Below are 19106 nucleotides of genomic sequence, written 5' to 3'. Positions count from 1 at the left end.
ATTTTGAAGTCAACACAGTCGCTACAGTCCCATTAGATTTCTTTGTAGCCTCGTTTGAATGTTGCGGTTGCGCACATTTGTACGGAATGGGGTGAGTTTACGTTACTGCTTTGTACTAAGCCATGAGGATAACTTTGAATCAGAAAAAAATAGCTAAATGCCACAGACAAATTGTCTTTACAACATCCAAACACCGTTTTATAACGTCCCACAGTGAAATGCAATTGTAGATGCCGAGATATTCTCGCATCATAACGCCACCAAAATCTGTCTCGGTGAAGTGCATTCTGGGTAGTGTGCGATCCTGTAAAAAAATGTAAAACACTTCCGACGGGGTTTCAAAATAAAAGTAGAGCAGCAGCTGCTTGCATCTACTAGTGATGGGCATTCGGACTCTTTTTAGTGAGCCGGCGCGGCTCAATCGGCTCCGTTCACGTAAAAGAGCCGGCTCGTTTGGCTCCCAAACGGATCAGATTGACGCGCTCTCTCCACTATTGTTTCTGCAGTGAGGATTAATCCTCTTTGGATCATTATTTTCTAAATTATCTACAGAAAAACGTTGATTTGAGCTCAAAAAGCAGTAGTAGCAGTATGCAAATCAGGGAACCAAATGAACGGCTCTTTCACCGATGCGGTTCGGTTCCCAACGTTCACCAAAGAGATCCGTTCAAAAAGAGCCGTTTGTTCGCGAACGACCCATCACTAGCATCTACTGCGCTGACTCTGTTGATGGTGACAACAAAGCTGTTTTGACATGATGCTCACTGTACCTGGCGCCGGAATTATCATATTATTTGCTTGGCTCTCTCCAAGTTACGCTCTCTATTTTCACATTGGGGAGACGGAGAAAAAATGCTTTATAGAGGAAATTCCAGATGAAACTATGGTTATTGGTAAGTTAGCTAGCTATGGTTTTAGCGTTAGCTATAGCTGGTTAACGTTAGCTAGCTAGTTAGCTGCTTCTGGCTCATAGGCTATTTTTATTCAGTCAGTTAGTGCATGCATGTCTTTAATTTCCGGATGGATGAAAAATATCTATCACATGGGTCTTAATAAATAAAAATCGTTTTCGAGCTAGCTACAAAAGATGAGAAGATTACTTAATATGTGGTGAGCCAGTGCAGTGTATTGTTTTTTGAGATGGAGTATGCCATCTATTGAGGATATGAGGAATAGCTTTCATAAAATTGTTTTATTTGTCAAATGTCATCTCTCTATTTTTAGGGAAATACAGGACCCAGCTGTGGGACAAGCAGACCGGATCGTTCCTCCCAGCCACCCCTGGCCTTGGAATGCATGTGGAGATCAAGGATCCAGATACTAAGGTCAGTCCATCAATGAGAAAAGAAATGTAATGTAATCTCGGTTAACCCAGAACAACAATTTTGCGTAATTTACGTTGTCAGTCCATGAGAGATTAGAAATAAAGTTACCACACTCTCAAATGTGTACAGTCACTACAGTTTGTATATTCAGGAAACTTGAATGACCTCAATGAGGGCAATTCATTTTGCATCACACAATACATATACACAAGACAACAATCTAAATATCATATCTTCATGCACACAATGCCTCCATGTGTGTTTCATCGTCTCTATTTCTCTCCAAACCCTTCTTATTCTAGATCATCCTGTCTCGTCAGTATGGGTCAGATGGACGGTTCACCTTCACATCCCATACACCAGGCGAGCACCAGATCTGCCTGCTCTCCAACTCCACCAAGATGGCCCTGTTTGCTGGTGGCAAACTGGTATGAGTGGGATGTGTTGCTCATACAGAATGGGTTGTTCAGAAAAATGTTCTGCTTACAAAAAAAAAATCCATAAAGCAGTAAATACACTGAGAATACAAAACATTAAGAATACCTTCCTAATATTGAGTTGCACCCCCCCCCCCCCCCCCCCTCTCCATTTTGCCCTCAGAACAGCCTCAATTCGTTGGGGCATGGACTCTACAAGGTGTCGAAAGCGTTCCACAGGGATGCTGGCCCACGTTGACTCCAATGCTTCCCATAGTTGTGTCAAGTTGGCAGGATGTCGTTTAGGTGGTGGACCATTCTTGATACACACAGGGAAACTGTTGAGCGTGAAACTCAGCAGCGTTGCCGTTCTTGACACAAACCGGTGCGCCTGGCACCGACTACCATACCCTGTTCGAAGGCACTTACATATTTTTTTCTTGCCCATTCACCCTGTTAACGACACACATACACAAGTCTGGCATAATAACCTTGTGTTCTATCTTACAGAGAGTCCACCTGGATATTCAGGTTGGTGAGCATACCAACAACTACCCTGAAATCGCAGCAAAAGACAAGCTCACAGAGCTGCAATTAAGAGCTCGACAATTACTGGACCAAGTAGAACAAATCCAGAAAGAACAAAACTATCAGCGGGTAAGTTGAAAGATAAAGTCTACATTTTGAGTGTAATAACTAAGCTACAACATATGTGATAATAAAATCTTGAAATGTATTTAAACATGCCATACAAATCCGTGTTGTGGAATGTCTGTCTTTTAACAGTATCGTGAGGAGCGGTTCCGCATGACAAGTGAGAGCACCAACCAGCGCGTGCTTTGGTGGTCGATAGCTCAGACGCTTATCCTCATTGTCACTGGCATCTGGCAGATGAAGCACCTCAAGAGCTTCTTTGAGGCCAAGAAGTTGGTGTAATGCTCACAGGCCATCACTGATTGAGTTCAAGACAGGCATCACACCCATACAGAGCTGACTGGCAGAGAGACATGGTGTCGATGTGATTTAGTAGAGATGCTTAAAAAGGGCAATTCCGCCACTTTCAACCTCAGTGTACGCATGTGAAACCAGCTCATTTAAGGTACTAAAAAAAGTGATTTTCAAAACCTGCAATGAGTTTCTTGCTCCCCATGTCACCACCACAAATCTGTTTTAAATCAGTTTTTAAAATGTTTTAACTTTTGATGTCATCGGGTAGAACTTTACTTATTTTTTTTATATAAAAATAAATGTGCCATTTCACATATGTTAACACTGGTATTATGCTGGAGATAACGAATGAGGTTGAGAAGTGGTGGAGTTGCAGCTGAGGGATAGGGCTGGAGAAATTTAACCACACAAATTGTTAGTCACAGCTATAAATTCAAGGACTGACCAACTATGAGATCAAAATTGTGTGTTTACATTTACTTTGTTTATAAACATTGGAGTAAAACAAGCTTATATTTTAGGTTCTGATGGGGTACAACAGGTGAACGAAGCTCATGAGGCATTTAAGTTATTCTTCCAGAATCAATGGGAACATATTCATTTCTAAGTTTAAAAATGTATGTAACAACTGCAGATTGCACCTTTTAAACCCGGGAAGCAAATGAATTGAGGAGATGCAGTGTGTTTTGTATTGTCCATTATTATTCAGTGATTTTAATTATTGTGATAAGTAAGCAGCACCTGTGTCCATTTTGTTGTATTAGGTCTACTGCTGTGTAGTTGTTGTATACACTTTGTTGGACTGTACATATAAGCAGTGGCAAAAGTCAAATTTCATTTTGTGTCACTTTGGACTAAGCAGTCAGATCCACATTACTAGTATTTTGTAGATCTTGGTCTTTCTGAAAACTGTATACGTTTGGTTTGAACACTTGTATTTGGACTATATTGTGATTTAGTCTACTAACATGATTGTAACATAGCTAATAATAGGGATATCTTAATGACTGACCTGTTCACGCCCAAACACCAGTTCACAAGTAGAATGGCATCCACATCCTTACCTTCTGTTGAAGAGCAGTATCATTCCAGAAAACATGGCATTATTTATATTTCTAGAGGTCCAAACAGCCCCGGTTTTTTAAAGACCAACTAATCATTAAATCAGGTGCAGATTAAATTTGAATGCCCATGATAAAATACCCTTGAGTTATTCAAAACTGAACATGGGTTTAGGTTACAATCTAGATATCAGTAAGATGCAAATACAATATTGTAGTGTTATGACAAGGAATAAAGTCACGAGGTTTTCACTTTTGGTTGGCTGTCATTTCAATGTACTCAATAAAAATGGAAAAAGTATTTGATTCCCATCTGTGGTTCTTTGTTTATGTAACATTCATTTACATTTCCTGAATAGGATTTTTTTTATAACACAAGTTATTTTCAATAAATATTTTATTGCTTGTCACCTTCCTCAGTTTTAATTTAACCCTGTATCTTGTTTAAGTGAATGTTTTGCAATACAATTCACTGAATGTGATCATTATCACCCTCAGTTATGGATTTAGTTTTACATTGATGCTAACTACAGCCTTATTGTTCCATAATAACTATAGGATAGAAAATCTCATAACAGAACAAACTAAACTATTTCCTTTTTGCATAGGTTCATTCTTAAATTTTTTACTGCACCAACAAATAATTCAGACGAAGAATCACTGACATCACACAAAATGAAATAACACGGCAATGTAAACATATGGTATGAATCACTCTTTACCTGCTGTTTTCTAATTTGGTTTATCAATTATAAAAATGTCAAATATCTGACACCATACAAAACAATTTAATCGACTCATACCATACGTCATGATATAAGGGGGAGTCGAGAGTCGACCTCTGCTTGACTCTCCAAATTATCTCTATTTCCGTTATCGTGTAAAACGGTATCTATTGAATCTAGGGTTGGCACAAGACCAAGATGTGAGGTAGGGAACTTCTTATATCCAATACCATCAATCGATTAATGAGAATCTATGTCTAATGTGAGAAGAAGTTTGCAATGTCAACTTAAAAGATCGAACGTCATGTAAAAATGCTCAAATAAATGAATGGGCTCTGTAGAAAACTACTACATCAACCAAAGACATCATAAAGACATACTGTGGAAACTTGCTGTTGTTTCTTTCCAGAAAATCTCTTAAAATACTAAATCCTTTTCAGCCTGTTGTGAGTGTAGGAAGGAGAAACATCACTGTTCTGTCACAGTGAGACGCTCCATCTTCTTAGCTGCCTCTTCTGTCGGAACCTTTGACTTTTTCTCTGGACTGGGAGTGGGAGTGTTGGGATAATCCCTATTTCCAAAAATAGTACTACCCACTCGCACGTTGGTTGAACCCACCTCAATCTAAAGGAGGAAACGGAAGAGGAGATATACCTCAGGGGGGTATAACTTATACGAACAGCATGAGCATTGGAGTTGCAAATGGGTAGCCTAATCAATATCTGATCATTCAATATGTTAAGAACATATTGTATTAGCCATTGAGAAGGCTGGAACAGTGGAACTCACCGCGTGTTCGAAGTCAGTGGACATGCCCATACTAAGCTCCACATCCTCAAGCGGCAGTTGTAGACTGGCACACACTTCCTGTCGCCGACTCAGCAAAGCCTGGTTGGTGATGCGCAACAGACTTAACACACACACACACCTATAGATCTTTACCAAAAGCCTTAACATAAAAACATTAGGGTAATCATAACAGTCAAATACCTGAAAATCTGGGTTAGGGCCATCAGCTAGGTCGTAGCCATAGCGACCTATGGTCATAAGTCCGGAGAAGTGTAGGGCAGAGCATTTGGATAAAATGTGTTTCACCGTGGTCACGGTCTCACCAGGAGGCAGTCCATGTTTACCTAGAGGTAATGTACACAGTGTACAAAACATTAAGAACACCTGCTATTTCCATAACTTAGCCTGACCAGGACAATCCAGGTGAAAGCTATGATCCCTTATTGATGTCAATTGTTAAATCCACATCAAAATCAGTGTAGATGAAGGGGAGGAGACAGGTTAAAGAAGGATTTTTAAGCCTTGAGTATGTGTGCCATTCAGAGGGTGAATGGGCAAGAAAAAATGTTTAACTGCCTTTGGTTATGGTAGTAGGTGCCAGGCGCACCAGTTTGTGTCAAGAACTGCAACGCTGCTGGGTTTTTCACGCTCAACAGTTTCCCGTGTGTATCAAGAATGGTCCACCGCCCAAAGGACATCCAGCCAACTTAACAACTGTGGGAAGCATTGGAGTCAACATGGGCCAGCATCCCCATGGAACGCTTTCAACACCTTGTAGAGTCCATGCCCCAACGAATAGAGGCCGTTCTGAGGGCAAAATGGGGGCAACTCAATATTAGGAAGGTGTTCTTAATGTTTTGTACACTCTGTGTGGAACAGTAGTTTGTGTATCTGTCTGTGAAGCAGGTTGACTTCATGATTGTTGCCCTTGAGGCAGAACTGAGCGATTTCTACTAGATGGGCCAGCTGCAAAGTCAAAATTGTCTAGATAGAAATGTTTAAAAAATATATAAAAAAATGAGCTTTTTGGTCTTATTTTAAGGTCAGGGTTAGGCATTAGGATTAAGGTTAAGTTTAAAAATCTGATTTTATGACATTGTGGCTGTGCCAGCTAGTGACCTCTGCAGTGCTTCCTCCAGTACATGAGTCATCTCAATAAATGCCAACCTGCATGTGTGTGAACCAAGGGTTGAAACCGGTTCAGGAAACAGAACCAAAAAACGGAAAATAACAAAATTATTTGAGGAACAGAACCCGAACCGAAAACGAAAGTGATCTATGCTGTTCCGGAACAGAACCGTTATTTTAAAAGCATGGGAACTGGTTAGTAACGTTATTTCACGTTCCGAGCATTTTATTCCAGTCCCACAAAAATCGCAACAAAGTGCCTATGCAAGGCCCTCACTCTGTCACACAGAAACTTATTCCAGCATCTGCCTGCCAGTTGGAAATCTTTGCTAATCGGTCTGTGTACATGCTACCTGCCCCTCCCCATGTAAGAATAGGTTACTGTAGCCTACTGACAAAGTGTAATTCAGAAATTAGGGAGAGATGTTTAATTAGAGAATAATTAATTGACTTTTTCAATGCTATTTGATACTATAGTTACCATGTTTCACATTGGATTTATTAACTACAAAAAGGTAAATGTTTTATTTTAAATTCTGGTGCCGCTCTGCACACACAAGCTTGTTAGCTAGCTAGCTCTGGTTCAACGTTAAACCAACTCGCTAGTTCAAAGACATTAAAAGTTCCTCCATAGAAGCCGCTGCTCCGTAGGTATAATTCTATGGGCCTAATTCAGATAATACATGTCATAACAAGATGCCCAGCGCTTCAAGGCAAGCTTCCTCCATCCTCACCCTCAAAATGTCTGATGCATCTCGTGCCCTACACTGTGACTGGCAGCACAGTGTGTGTTTGTCTTTCAATAGGATTAAACCATGCTTTCACTGCAAAAGTGGTTCTTAACGGCTTTCCTATACAGATTAAATCGCTTATACACTCCACAGCAAGCTGCTCTATCCGCACTGATTGGTAATTTAATTTAATAACGAGCTTAAGTTAAAAAATAAATGTATATTTCAGAGGTTTAAAAAGGAACAGAAAGGAAAGAAATAAAGTGGTACTTTTTTGGCGGTTCGAACCGGTTCATAACTTTATTTTTCTGGTCGGAACAGTGTAATGTAACAACAACAACAACAAAATTGGTTCTGTTCAGAACAAAACGATTGGGGGAAAAAAATGTTTGGGTTCCAACCCCTGGTGTGAACACTTACTTTCCTCCCCACTGGTGTTGATCTGAACCATGATCTTTAACGTCTGCGTACTAGCTGTTCTCAACCGCAGCCAGGAGCTGTTTACCTTGTCGGCCAACTTGACAGAGTCCACTGTCTCCACCATGAACAGGTTTGGTACACCTGTGGGAAGTGTGTGAGTAGAGTTAAGATATGCCGGTGTTGCTAAAGGCTTCTACGGAATGGTGTTCAAAAGCTTGCTTTTTGACAAGGATCGCTGGGTATAGGGAGACATGCAAGTTGATGTTAACAGCTTTAGAGATATGGAGACATAACATGTTGCACAAGATGTGACATATTACTTACCCAAAAGTTTGTTGACATTATTCTTCTGTAAATGGCCAATAAAATGCCACTCGATTTCTGGGCATGATTCTAAAATCTAGGTTAGGACAGAAATATTATTTTTAACGGTTGCTGGATAGACATAATCCATATGGTAAAGAACAATGTGACTTAAACCTTTCAACAAACCTGAAGATTTGAAGCTTTATCCACAAGTTCATTCACCTAAAAGTGAGGAGTAAAATGAAAAAAAAAAAATCAGACCGCAAATGTCTTCACATTACTAATAAAGGTTTCATGTGGAACTGTACATGTTCCCATCATGTATATAACGTATGCCATTTATCAGACTATTATTATCCAAAGCGACTCACAATCATGCGTGCCTTGATTATACGTACGGGTGGGTCCCGGGAATCAAACCCACCATCCTGGCATTAAAAGCGACATTCTCACCCAACTGAGCTACAGAGGACTTTGATGCCAACTCTCAGTTCCATTACATCACACAACTCTCATTGGACGAAGAAGTCTTCTGTACGGGGGATTTTTGTTTCGGAGCCCCGACACTCAATCTGAACATTACCACGCGTCGCTTGCGGTACGGTTTTGGAAGCATAAGGATTTTATCTTTCACATCAACAATAAATCATTTTCTAAAAAAAAAAAAAAAAAAAAGGTTACATTGATACACACCTTGATAGGGTTCGTGTTCCCACACAGCCATATCCCAATGTTACAGTGCTTGTTTATGGAAAAAGGAGGGAAGACAAGAGGCAACCACCTGTGCTAATTAGCTATAAAGCATCCACCGACCACCTGTGTGTAAGCGTAACTCGGGAAGTGTAGCAGAAGTGTGCTTTCGTCGGATGAAAGCATCCATAGCTGTATGGATCTGTAACCAGTACAGTGTAGTTTAGTAGGATGGAGGCTCCCTAGCTGTATGGATCTGTAACTGCTACAGTGTAGTTTAGTAGGATGGAGGCTCCATAGCTGTATGGATCTGTAACCAGTACAGTGTAGTTTAGTAGGATGGAGGCTCCCTAGCTGTATGGATCTGTAACTGCTACAGTGTAGTTTAGTAGGATGGAGGCTCCATAGCTGTATGGGTCTGTAACTGCTACAGTGTAGTTTAGTAGGATGGAGGCTCCATAGCTGTATGGATCTGTAACTGCTACAGTGTAGTCAGGGTTGGGTAGGTTACTTTCTAAATGTAATCTGTTACTAGTTACCTGTCCAAAATTGTAATCAGTAACATAACTTTTGGATTACCCAAACTCAGTAATGTGATCTGATTACACTCAGTTACTTTTAGATTACTTTGCCCTTAAGAGGCATTAGAAGACCAAAATGTATGTTACCAATTGAACGACATCTATTGCAGGATAAATCGATGTTAAAGTTTACATAGCTGGCCATATGTGGATGTTAAATTGTACTTTATGGGTTTCTTATGTAGGCTTCTTCTAACCCATCGCTTTCTACTACATACTATAATACGATTCAATTATATCTTTACCATAATATATATAATTTATTAGTCCAAAAATGGATGTAGCAACTACAGATTGCCCCTTTAAGTTGATCAAAAGTGTGCAAGTTTGAGCATGTGTCTATTAGGTCTTTTTATCAGCATGAATTAGATTGAGCAATAAAAGCCCCACTTTTATCCCACAGGCTGGGATCTGCACTATGCAGCTGTTATTCTATAGGCTGGGATCTCCACTATGCAGCTGTTATTCTATAGGCTGGGATCAGCACTATGCAGCTGTTATTCCACAGGCTGGGATCTGCACTATGCAGCTGTTATTCTATAGGCTGGGATCTGCACTATGCAGCTGTTATTCTATAGGCTGGGATCTGCACTATGCAGCTGTTATTCTATAGGCTGGGATCTGCACTCTGCAGCTGTTATTCTATAGGCTGGGATCTGTACTATACAGCTGTTATTCTATAGGCTGGGATCTGCACTATGCAGCTGCCACAAGAGAGCATTTTTCACTGGCTGTCCACTGGTTTCAAAAACAATTATCGATAGGCAGCTTAAACTTCTTGAATTCAACCATTATTGGGTTCAAATACAAACTTACATTTGTGAACAGCCATCCACAACCACAATCCGTAAGGCGCAAATAGCTACATCAATGCGCTATGTAGATATCAATAATAGTGATTTCAGTATCGCTGTAGACTACACCACTGCGGTCATCCTTACCTCCAAGCGTTTATTCAAGTTGGATAATCTTTGGATGCCGACAGCAGTCGCACCATTGAAGACGTAGCTTGGACTGTAGCCTACAAAAGCCTACTCCTGCTCTTTTCCCGCGATCCATCAAACACATGTGGTGTGTCATCATGGTGGTCTCTGACTTGTGGTCAGACTCGCTCAGGTGGAACAAACTTAAACTTGCGCCTTTTTTCAATGCTGATTTGAATGTCATTGAGAAAACATAGAAGTGTCACATTTCTTTTTAGGAAACATCCTTTCTGAATTTAAAAGTTATCTAGTTTTCCATAGCTGTATGGATCTGTAACCAGTACAGTGTAGTTTAGTAGGATGGAGGCTCCATAGCTGTATGGATCTGTAACTGCTACAATAAGGGTATCTTTTTTATTTTAAGGATTGTTTCTCGCTGATGAAAGAAGGATGAGGGCCATATATTTAGAAAGCCAAACCGCATTCGCAAGTGATTATTATTGACGTTTCTAAATGTTAAAACAGAGCGTCGTAATTGTAGTTCACATGAGCCAGTCGAGGGCAAAGCTAATGGCTGAAAACTGTAGGAAGAAGACAGAACGCCACCTAGAGTTTGAGCACTACAGAGGACCATGTTCTACTAACTGAGCTACAGAGGACCATATTCTACTAACTGAGCTACAGAGGACCATGTTCTACTAACTGAGCTACAGAGGACCATGTTCTACTAACTGAACTACAGAGGACCATGTTCTACTAACTGAGCTACAGAAGACCATGTTCTACTAACTGAACTACAGAGGACCATGTTCTACTAACTGAACTACAGAGGACCATGTTCTACCAACTGAACTACAGAGGACCATGTTCTACCAACTGAACTACAGAGGACCATGTTCTACCAACTGAACTACAGAGGACCATGTTCTACTAACTGAACTAGAGGACCATGTTCTACTGACTGACCTACAGAGGACCATGTTCTACTAACTACAGAGGACCATGTTCTACTAACTGAACTACAGAGGACCATGTTCTACTAACTGAACTACAGAGGACCATGTTCTACTAACTGAACTACAGAGGACCATGTTCTACTAACTACAGAGGACCATGTTCTACTAACTGAACTACAGAGGACCATGTTCTACTAACTGAACTACAGAGGACCATGTTCTACTAACTGAACTACAGAGGACCATGTTCTACTAACTGAACTACAGAGGACCATGCTCTACTAACTGAGCTACAGAGGACCATGCTCTACTAACTGAGCTACAGAGGACCATGTTCTACTAACTGAGCTACAGAGGACCATGTTCTACTAACTGAGCTACAGAGGACCATGTTCTACTAACTGAGCTACAGAGGACCATGCTCTACTAACTGAGCTACAGAGGACCATGCTCTACTAACTGAGCTACAGAGGACCATGCTCTACTAACTGAGCTACAGAGGACCATGTTCTACTAACTGAGCTACAGAGGACCATGTTCTACCAACTGAACTACAGAGGACCATGTTCTACTAACTGAACTAGAGGACCATGTTCTACTGACTGACCTACAGAGGACCATGTTCTACTAACTACAGAGGACCATGTTCTACTAACTACAGAGGACCATGTTCTACTAACTGAACTACAGAGGACCATGTTCTACTAACTGAACTACAGAGGACCATGTTCTACTAACTGAACTACAGAGGACCATGTTCTACTAACTGAACTACAGAGGACCATGCTCTACTAACTGAGCTACAGAGGACCATGCTCTACTAACTGAGCTACAGAGGACCATGTTCTACTAACTGAGCTACAGAGGACCATGTTCTACTAACTGAGCTACAGAGGACCATGTTCTACTAACTGAGCTACAGAGGACCATGCTCTACTAACTGAGCTACAGAGGACCATGCTCTACTAACTGAGCTACAGAGGACCAGGCTCTACTAACTGAGCTACAGAGGACCATGCTCTATAAACTGAGCTACAGAGGACCATGTTCTACCAACTGAACTACAGAGGACCATGTTCTACTAACTGAACTAGAGGACCATGTTCTACTGACTGACCTACAGAGGACCATGTTCTACTAACTACAGAGGACCATGTTCTACTAACTGAACTACAGAGGACCATGTTCTACTAACTGAACTACAGAGGACCATGTTCTACTAACTGAACTACAGAGGACCATGCTCTACTAACTGAGCTACAGAGGACCATGTTCTACTAACTACAGAGGACCATGTTCTACTAACTGAACTACAGAGGACCATGTTCTACTAACTGAACTACAGAGGACCATGTTCTACTAACTGAGCTACAGAAGACCATGTTCTACCAACTGAGCTACAGAGGACCATGTTCTACCAACTGAACTACAGAGGACCATGTTCTACTAACTGAACTAGAGGACCATGTTCTACTGACTGACCTACAGAGGACCATGTTCTACTAACTACAGAGGACCATGTTCTACTAACTGAACTACAGAGGACCATGTTCTACTAACTGAACTACAGAGGACCATGTTCTACTAACTGAACTACAGAGGACCATGCTCTACTAACTGAGCTACAGAGGACCATGTTCTACTAACTACAGAGGACCATGTTCTACTAACTGAACTACAGAGGACCATGTTCTACTAACTGAACTACAGAGGACCATGTTCTACTAACTGAACTACAGAGGACCATGTTCTACTAACTGAACTACAGAGGACCATGTTCTACTAACTACAGAGGACCATACTCTACTAGCTGGGCTACAGTGGACCATGTTCTACTAACTGAGCTACAGAGGACCATATTCTACTAACTGAGCTACAGAGGACCATGTTCTACTAACTGAGCTACAGAGGACCATGTTCTACTAACTGAGCTACAGAGGACCATGTTCTACTAACTGAGCTACAGAGGACCATGTTCTACTAACTGAACTACAGAGGACCAAGCTCTACTAACTGAACTACAGAGGACCATGTTCTACTAACTGAACTACAGAGGACCATGTTCTACTAACTGAACTACAGAGGACCATGTTCTACTAACTGAACTACAGAGGACCATGTTCTACTAACTGAACTACAGAGGACCATGTTCTACTAACTGAACTACAGAGGACCAAGCTCTACTAACTGAGCTACAGAGGACCATGTTCTACCAACTGAACTACAGAGGACCATGCTCTACTAACTGAACTACAGAGGACCATGTTCTACTAACTGAACTACAGAGGACCATGTTCTACTAACTGAACTACAAAGGACCATGCTCTACTAACTGAGCTACAGAGAACCAGTGTACAATACTAGGTATAACACTCACATAGTTTTCACCAAAGTTGCGATGTCCTTTTCGGTACGCCTCGATCACCATGTCAGGTGGTTTCGTCTTACTTACAGCTACCAGGCGGGGCGGAACCACGGGCAACGTCTTGGGTGGGAGAGCAGAGGAAAAAGAAAAGCAAAAAAATATATTGTAAATAAATGATGTGTTATATGAACCCAGCCGACATCTAAGGCTCATTCAGGAAGACATATTGGGGGACACAATAGAAAACTATATTTTGTTAGCTGTATTGGTAACGTGTAAAACATTGTGCCCTCCTGAACGCAACCAAGATATGCTGTCCAAATGCACTTATTTTAGCATGCTGGCATTTCCTTACAATCAAGGTGACAGAAATCTGAAAGGGTCGTCTTTGTCTGTCTACACTGTATTATGTTTCATTGTTTGTTCAAGATGGCGTAGCAGTCAGACGTCTTTTTGTCTTCGTCTTGTCGTGTCCCATGTATATATCTTTTTTCTTCGCATATATAAAAAAAAAAATGTTTTCTTAACATCAACTGCAACAAACTCTCATGGAATCCTCCTCACCCAATGTGGTATGGATCTGCTATTTCTTCTGAACCGGAACCCCAACAGAAGCTAGCCAGCTAACTAGCTACTAGCCAGCTAGCCACTGCTAGCTGTCATCAGCTACCATTAGTCCGTCCAACTCTCGCCAGTCTGCACAGCGCGACTCAAACCAGAGCAAATCGGACTTATTTCTCTCCATATCTCCGGATTCCTACCGCAAGCTCAGAACCTTTTCACCTGGATTATCGCAGCTATCTAGCTGCTATCCAAGTGGCCACTCCTGGCTAACATCTCTGTCCCGAAGCAAGAACCAATTAGCCTGGAGCTAGCCTTGCTAGGCCCATCTCCTGGCTAGCCGAAGAGGTCCATCAGCCACTCCTTGGGCTACAATACCTATTTTGTCAATCAGCCCGGACCCCCGCCGACCTATCACGACTGGACTACCGGCGTAACTCGCCCGAGGGGGTTTATCAACTGGCTCCTCCGTCACGACTTCCCCTGAATGCCCATCTGCTAGCCTGCTAGTTGTCTAGAGCATATCGGACTATTAGCTTTTGCCACTATACCTATTCCGCCAATTGGCTTGGACCCTTTTACCACACGGAGCCCTGCTGATCCACGACGACTGGTCTGCAGATGTAACAGCACGAGGGTCTACAACTGACTTTCTTCCGTAGCAACGTCCCTCTAAGGCCCTTCTGCTAGCTTGCTAGCCCCGGCCCGCTAGCTGCCTGAATTGTCGTGTCTCCGGCCCGAGCCACTCACTGGACCCCTATGATCACTCGGCTACGCATGCCTCTCCCTAATGTCAATATGCCTTGTCCATTGCTGTCTTGGTTAGTAATTACTGCCTTATTTCACTGTAGAGCCTCAATACGCCTTAGCCCTGCTCAATACGCCTTAGTTAACCCTTAAGTTCCACCTCCCACACATGCAGTGACCTCACCTGGTTTAAATTATGTTTCTAGGGACATTATCTCTCTCATCGTCACTCAGTGCATAGGTTTATCTCCACTGTATTCACATCCTACCATACCTTTGTCTGTACATTATGCCTTGAATCTATTCTACTGTGCCCAGAAACCTCCTCTGTTCCTCTGGTGATCTAGGCCCTGCAGTGCCTAGCTCCACTCCCATTTCCCAGGCGCTCTCATTTGTTGACTTCTGTAACCGTAAAAGCCTTGTTTCATGCATGTTAACATTAGAAGCCTCCTAAGTTTGTTTTATTCACTGCCTTAGCAGACTCTGCCAGCTTAGGAAGACCACCAAAACCCCTGAAATTTCCATTCCTAACTATAACATTTTCTGACAAGATAGAACTGCCAAAGGGGGCGGAGTTGCAATCTACTACAGAGATAGCCTGCAGAGTTCTGTCTTACTATTCAGGTCCGTGCCAAAACAATTTCAGCTCCTACTTTTAAAATCCCACCTTTCCAGAAACAAGTCTCTCACTGTTGCCGCTTGCTATAGACCACCTTCTGCCCCCAGCTGTGCCCTGGACACCATATGTGAATTGATTGCCCCCCATCTTTCTTCAGAGCTTATGCTGTTATGTGACCTATACTGGGACATGCTTAACACCCCGGCCATCCTATAATCTAAGCTTGATGCCCTCAATCTCACTCAAATGATCAATGAAGCTACCAGGTACAACCCCAAATCCGTAAACACCGGCACCCTCATAGATATCATCCTAACCAACCTGCCCCCCAAATACACCTCTGCTGTCTTCAACCAGGATCTCAGCGATCACTGCCTCATTGCCTGCATCCATAATGGGTCTGCGGTCAAATGGCCACCGCTCATCACTGTCAAACACTCCCTAAAACCCTTCAGCGAGCAGGCCTTTCTAATCGACCTGGCCAGGGTATCCTGGAAGGACATTGACCTCATTCCGTCAGTAGAGGATGCCTGGTTATTCTTTAAAAGTGCTTTCCTCTCCATCTTAAATAAGCATGCCCCATTCAAAAAATGTAGAACCAGGAACAGATATAGCCCCTGGTTCACTCCAGACCTGACTGCTCTTGACCAGCACAAAAACATCCTGTGGCGTACTGCATTAGCTTCGAATAGCCCCCGCAATGTGCTACTTTTCAGGGAAGTTAGGAACCAATATACACAGGTAGTTAGCCTTTGCTCTCCTATCTTTTTCAAACAGAAATGTGCATCCTGTAGCACAAACTCCCAAAAGTTCTGGGACACTGTAAAGTCCATGGAGAATAAGAGCACCTCCTCCCAGCTGCCCACTGCACTGAGGCTAGGAAACACTGTCACCACCGATAAATCCGCGATAATTGAGAATTTCCATAAGCATTTTTCTACGGCTGGCCATGCTTTCCACCTGGCTACCCCTACTCCGGTCAACAGCTCTACACCCGCCACAGCAACTTGCCCAAGCCTCCACATTTCTCCTTCACCCAAATCCAGATAGCTGATGTTCTGAAAGAGCTACAAAATCTGGACCCCTACAAATCAGCCGGGCTAGACAATCTGGACCCTCTCTTTCTAAAATGATCTGCCGAAATTGTTGCAACCCCTGTTACTAGCCTGTTCAACCTCTTTCGTATCGTCTTAGATCCCCAAAGATTGGAAAGCTGCCGCAGTCATCCCCCTCTTCAAAGGGGGAGACACTCTAGACCCAAACTGCTACAGACCTATATCCATCCTGCCCTGCCTTTCTAAGGTCTTCGAAAGCCAAGTTAACAAATAGATCACCGACCATTTCGAAACCCACTGTACCTTCTCCGCTATGAAATCTGGTTTCTGAGCTGGTCATGGGTGCACCTCAGCCACACTCAAGGTCCTAAACGATATCATAACCGCCATCGATAAGAGACAATACTGTGCAGCTGTATTCATCGACCTGGCCAAGGCTTTCGACTCTGTCAATCACCGCATTCTCATAGGCAGACTCAACAGCTTTGGTTTCTCAAATGACTGCCTCACCTGGTTCACCAACTACTTCTCAGACAGAGTTCAGTGTGTCAAATCGGAGGGCCTGTTGTCCGGGCCTCTGGGAGTCTCTATGGGGGTGAACAGGGTTCAATTCTCGGGCCGACTCTTTTCTCTGTATACATCAATGATGTCGCTCTTGCTGCTGGTGATTCTCTGATCCACCTCTACGCAGATGACACCATTCTGTGTACTTCTGGCCTTTCTTTGGACACTATTAACTAACCTCCAGACGAGCTTCAATGCCATACAACTCTCCTTCTGTGGCCTCCAACTGCTCTTAGATGCAAGTAAAACTAAATGCATGCTCTTTAACCGATCGCTGCCCACACCTCCCCGCCCGACCAGCATCACTACTCTGGACGGTTCTGACTTAGAATATGTGGACAACTACAAATACCTAGCTGTCTAGTTAAACTGTAAACTCTCCTTCCAGACTCACATTAAGCATCTCCAATCCAAAATTACATCTAGAATCAGCTTCCTATTTCGCAACAAAGCATCCTTCACTCATGCTGCCAAACATACCCTCGTAATACTATCCTACCAATCCTTGACTTCGGCGATGTTATTTACAAAATAGCCTCCAACACCCTACTCAGTAAATTGGATGCAGTCTATCACAGTGCCATCCGTTTTGTCACCAAAGCCCCATATACTACCCACCACTGCAACCTGTATGCTCTCGTTGGCTGGCCCTTGCTTCATATTCGTCTCCAAACCCAGTGGCTCCAGGTCATCTAGAAGTCTTTGCTAAGTAAAGCCCCGCCTTATCTCAGCTCACTGGTCACCATAGCAGCACCCACCCGTAGCACGAGCTCCAGCAGGTATATTTCACTGGTCACCCCCAAAGCCAATTCCTCCTTCGGCCGCCTTTCCGTCCAGTTCTCTGCTGCCAATGACTGGAACGAACTGTAAAAATCACTGAAGCTGGAGACTCATATCTCCCTCACTAGCTTTAAGCACCAGTTGTCAGAGCAGCTCACAGATCACTGCACCTGTACATAGCCCATCTGTAAATATCCCATCCAACTACCTCATCCCCATACTGTTATCTATTTATTTTTGCTTCTTTGCACCCCCGTATCTCTACTTGTACACTCATCTTCTGCACATCTATCACTCCAGTGTTTAATTGCTATATTATAATTATTTCGCCACTATGGCCTACTTATTGCCTTACCTCCGGTATCCTACCTCATTTGCACGCACTGTATATAGACTTTTCCCCCTACTGTATTATTGACTGTATGTTTGACTATTCCATGTGTAACTCTGTGTTGTTTGTGCTGCACTGCTTTGCTTTATCTTGGCCAGGTCGCAGTTGTAAATGAGAACTTGTTCTCAACTGGCCTACCTGGTTAAATAAAGGTGAAATAAAAAAATGTGTGCAGCAGTGAATTTGCCTGAATAATTTAATGAACCATGGCTGGAATTGACAGTTGCTCCATCTAATTTCTGTGTGGTCTGATTCTGTCAACTTGAATTTTGGAAGGAGTCTATCAACTTCTAGTATACCTACTGTTTTCGAATGGTGGTGGGATGGTTTCAAATGAACCAATCAAAACGGTCATTCCTTACGATCAGGAGTGAACGGAAGTTGATGGAAGAAATGTTTTGCAACGTTTACAAAACATTGTTGACGTTTACATCAAAATGATAAAAGCAGCAGATCGTCTAGAACCCTCCACGCGCTAACGGGTTGCATGCAGCGCGCGCCTTTAAAGAGTTTGCCGTAAAATAATCAGTATGTATCAAAATGTAATGTGAACGTTATGGTGTGCTTTCCCAATCCAACGGTTGGTGTTTTTCCTTGCATAACTGGTCCATCGACCCTCGACACTTAAATGATAAGACCATTTCTCACGACACGACTATCTAAAGTAGATACACCGGTTCTTCCCAAGATAATATTGAACTGGATTTACCTTGGGTCGACGTGCCGCGGCTTGATTTACCCTGTCTACCACCGCTTGTAACGCTTTTCCAACCTCCTCCGACATTCCTACTTTCCACATACCCTCAATCCACCGACTGTGCGTAAGCAACAGCAACGTGACCAACCTGTCAAAATAAAAGTCCTTTCTATATCATAGAAAGCTTGTGTGAGGTGAGAGCGACGCCTTGTGTTGACTATTGGTAAACCATTCCGCGTCAATTCAATCTAGTGCACACGAACTAGCTGGGTGTTTGTTGAAAAACTGTGACCGGCCCGAAACCAGAAATAATTGACTCCGTAAGTAA

The 19106-nt window shown here is 42.6% G+C and overlaps 2 protein-coding genes across 3 annotated transcripts; one reads left to right on the top strand and one right to left on the bottom strand.

Annotated features, from left to right (window-relative positions):
• Positions 1-708: 708 nt before the first annotated feature.
• Positions 709-4051, top strand: LOC120061501 (transmembrane emp24 domain-containing protein 4-like). Its single transcript, XM_039011383.1, has 5 exons — positions 709-893; positions 1225-1325; positions 1628-1753; positions 2252-2398; positions 2528-4051. The coding sequence occupies exons 1-5, from the start codon at positions 755-757 to the stop codon at positions 2675-2677; spliced, it is 663 nt and encodes a 220-aa protein (XP_038867311.1). The 5' UTR covers positions 709-754; the 3' UTR covers positions 2678-4051.
• Positions 3994-18912, bottom strand: LOC120061499 (pyridoxal phosphate homeostasis protein-like). Of its 2 annotated transcripts, XM_039011381.1 has the most exons (8): positions 18791-18912; positions 13377-13484; positions 8036-8071; positions 7868-7943; positions 7544-7684; positions 5466-5608; positions 5265-5363; positions 3994-5099 (listed from the first exon to the last, which is right to left on the bottom strand). In XM_039011381.1, exons 1-8 carry the CDS (start codon positions 18878-18880, stop codon positions 4944-4946), a joined length of 849 nt encoding a protein of 282 aa, XP_038867309.1. In that variant the 5' UTR covers positions 18881-18912; the 3' UTR covers positions 3994-4943. The 2 variants fall into 2 exon arrangements, with proteins under 2 accessions (XP_038867309.1, XP_038867310.1); XM_039011382.1 differs by lacking the exon at positions 13377-13484 and having other exon boundaries at positions 4052-5099.
• Positions 18913-19106: the final 194 nt, after the last annotated feature.

Source organism: Salvelinus namaycush, chromosome 16, assembly GCF_016432855.1.
Source record: "Salvelinus namaycush isolate Seneca chromosome 16, SaNama_1.0, whole genome shotgun sequence".
Lineage (NCBI taxonomy): Eukaryota > Metazoa > Chordata > Actinopteri > Salmoniformes > Salmonidae > Salvelinus > Salvelinus namaycush.
Note: the sequence above shows the minus strand (reverse complement) of the source record. Positions and strands in the feature narration are given on the sequence as shown.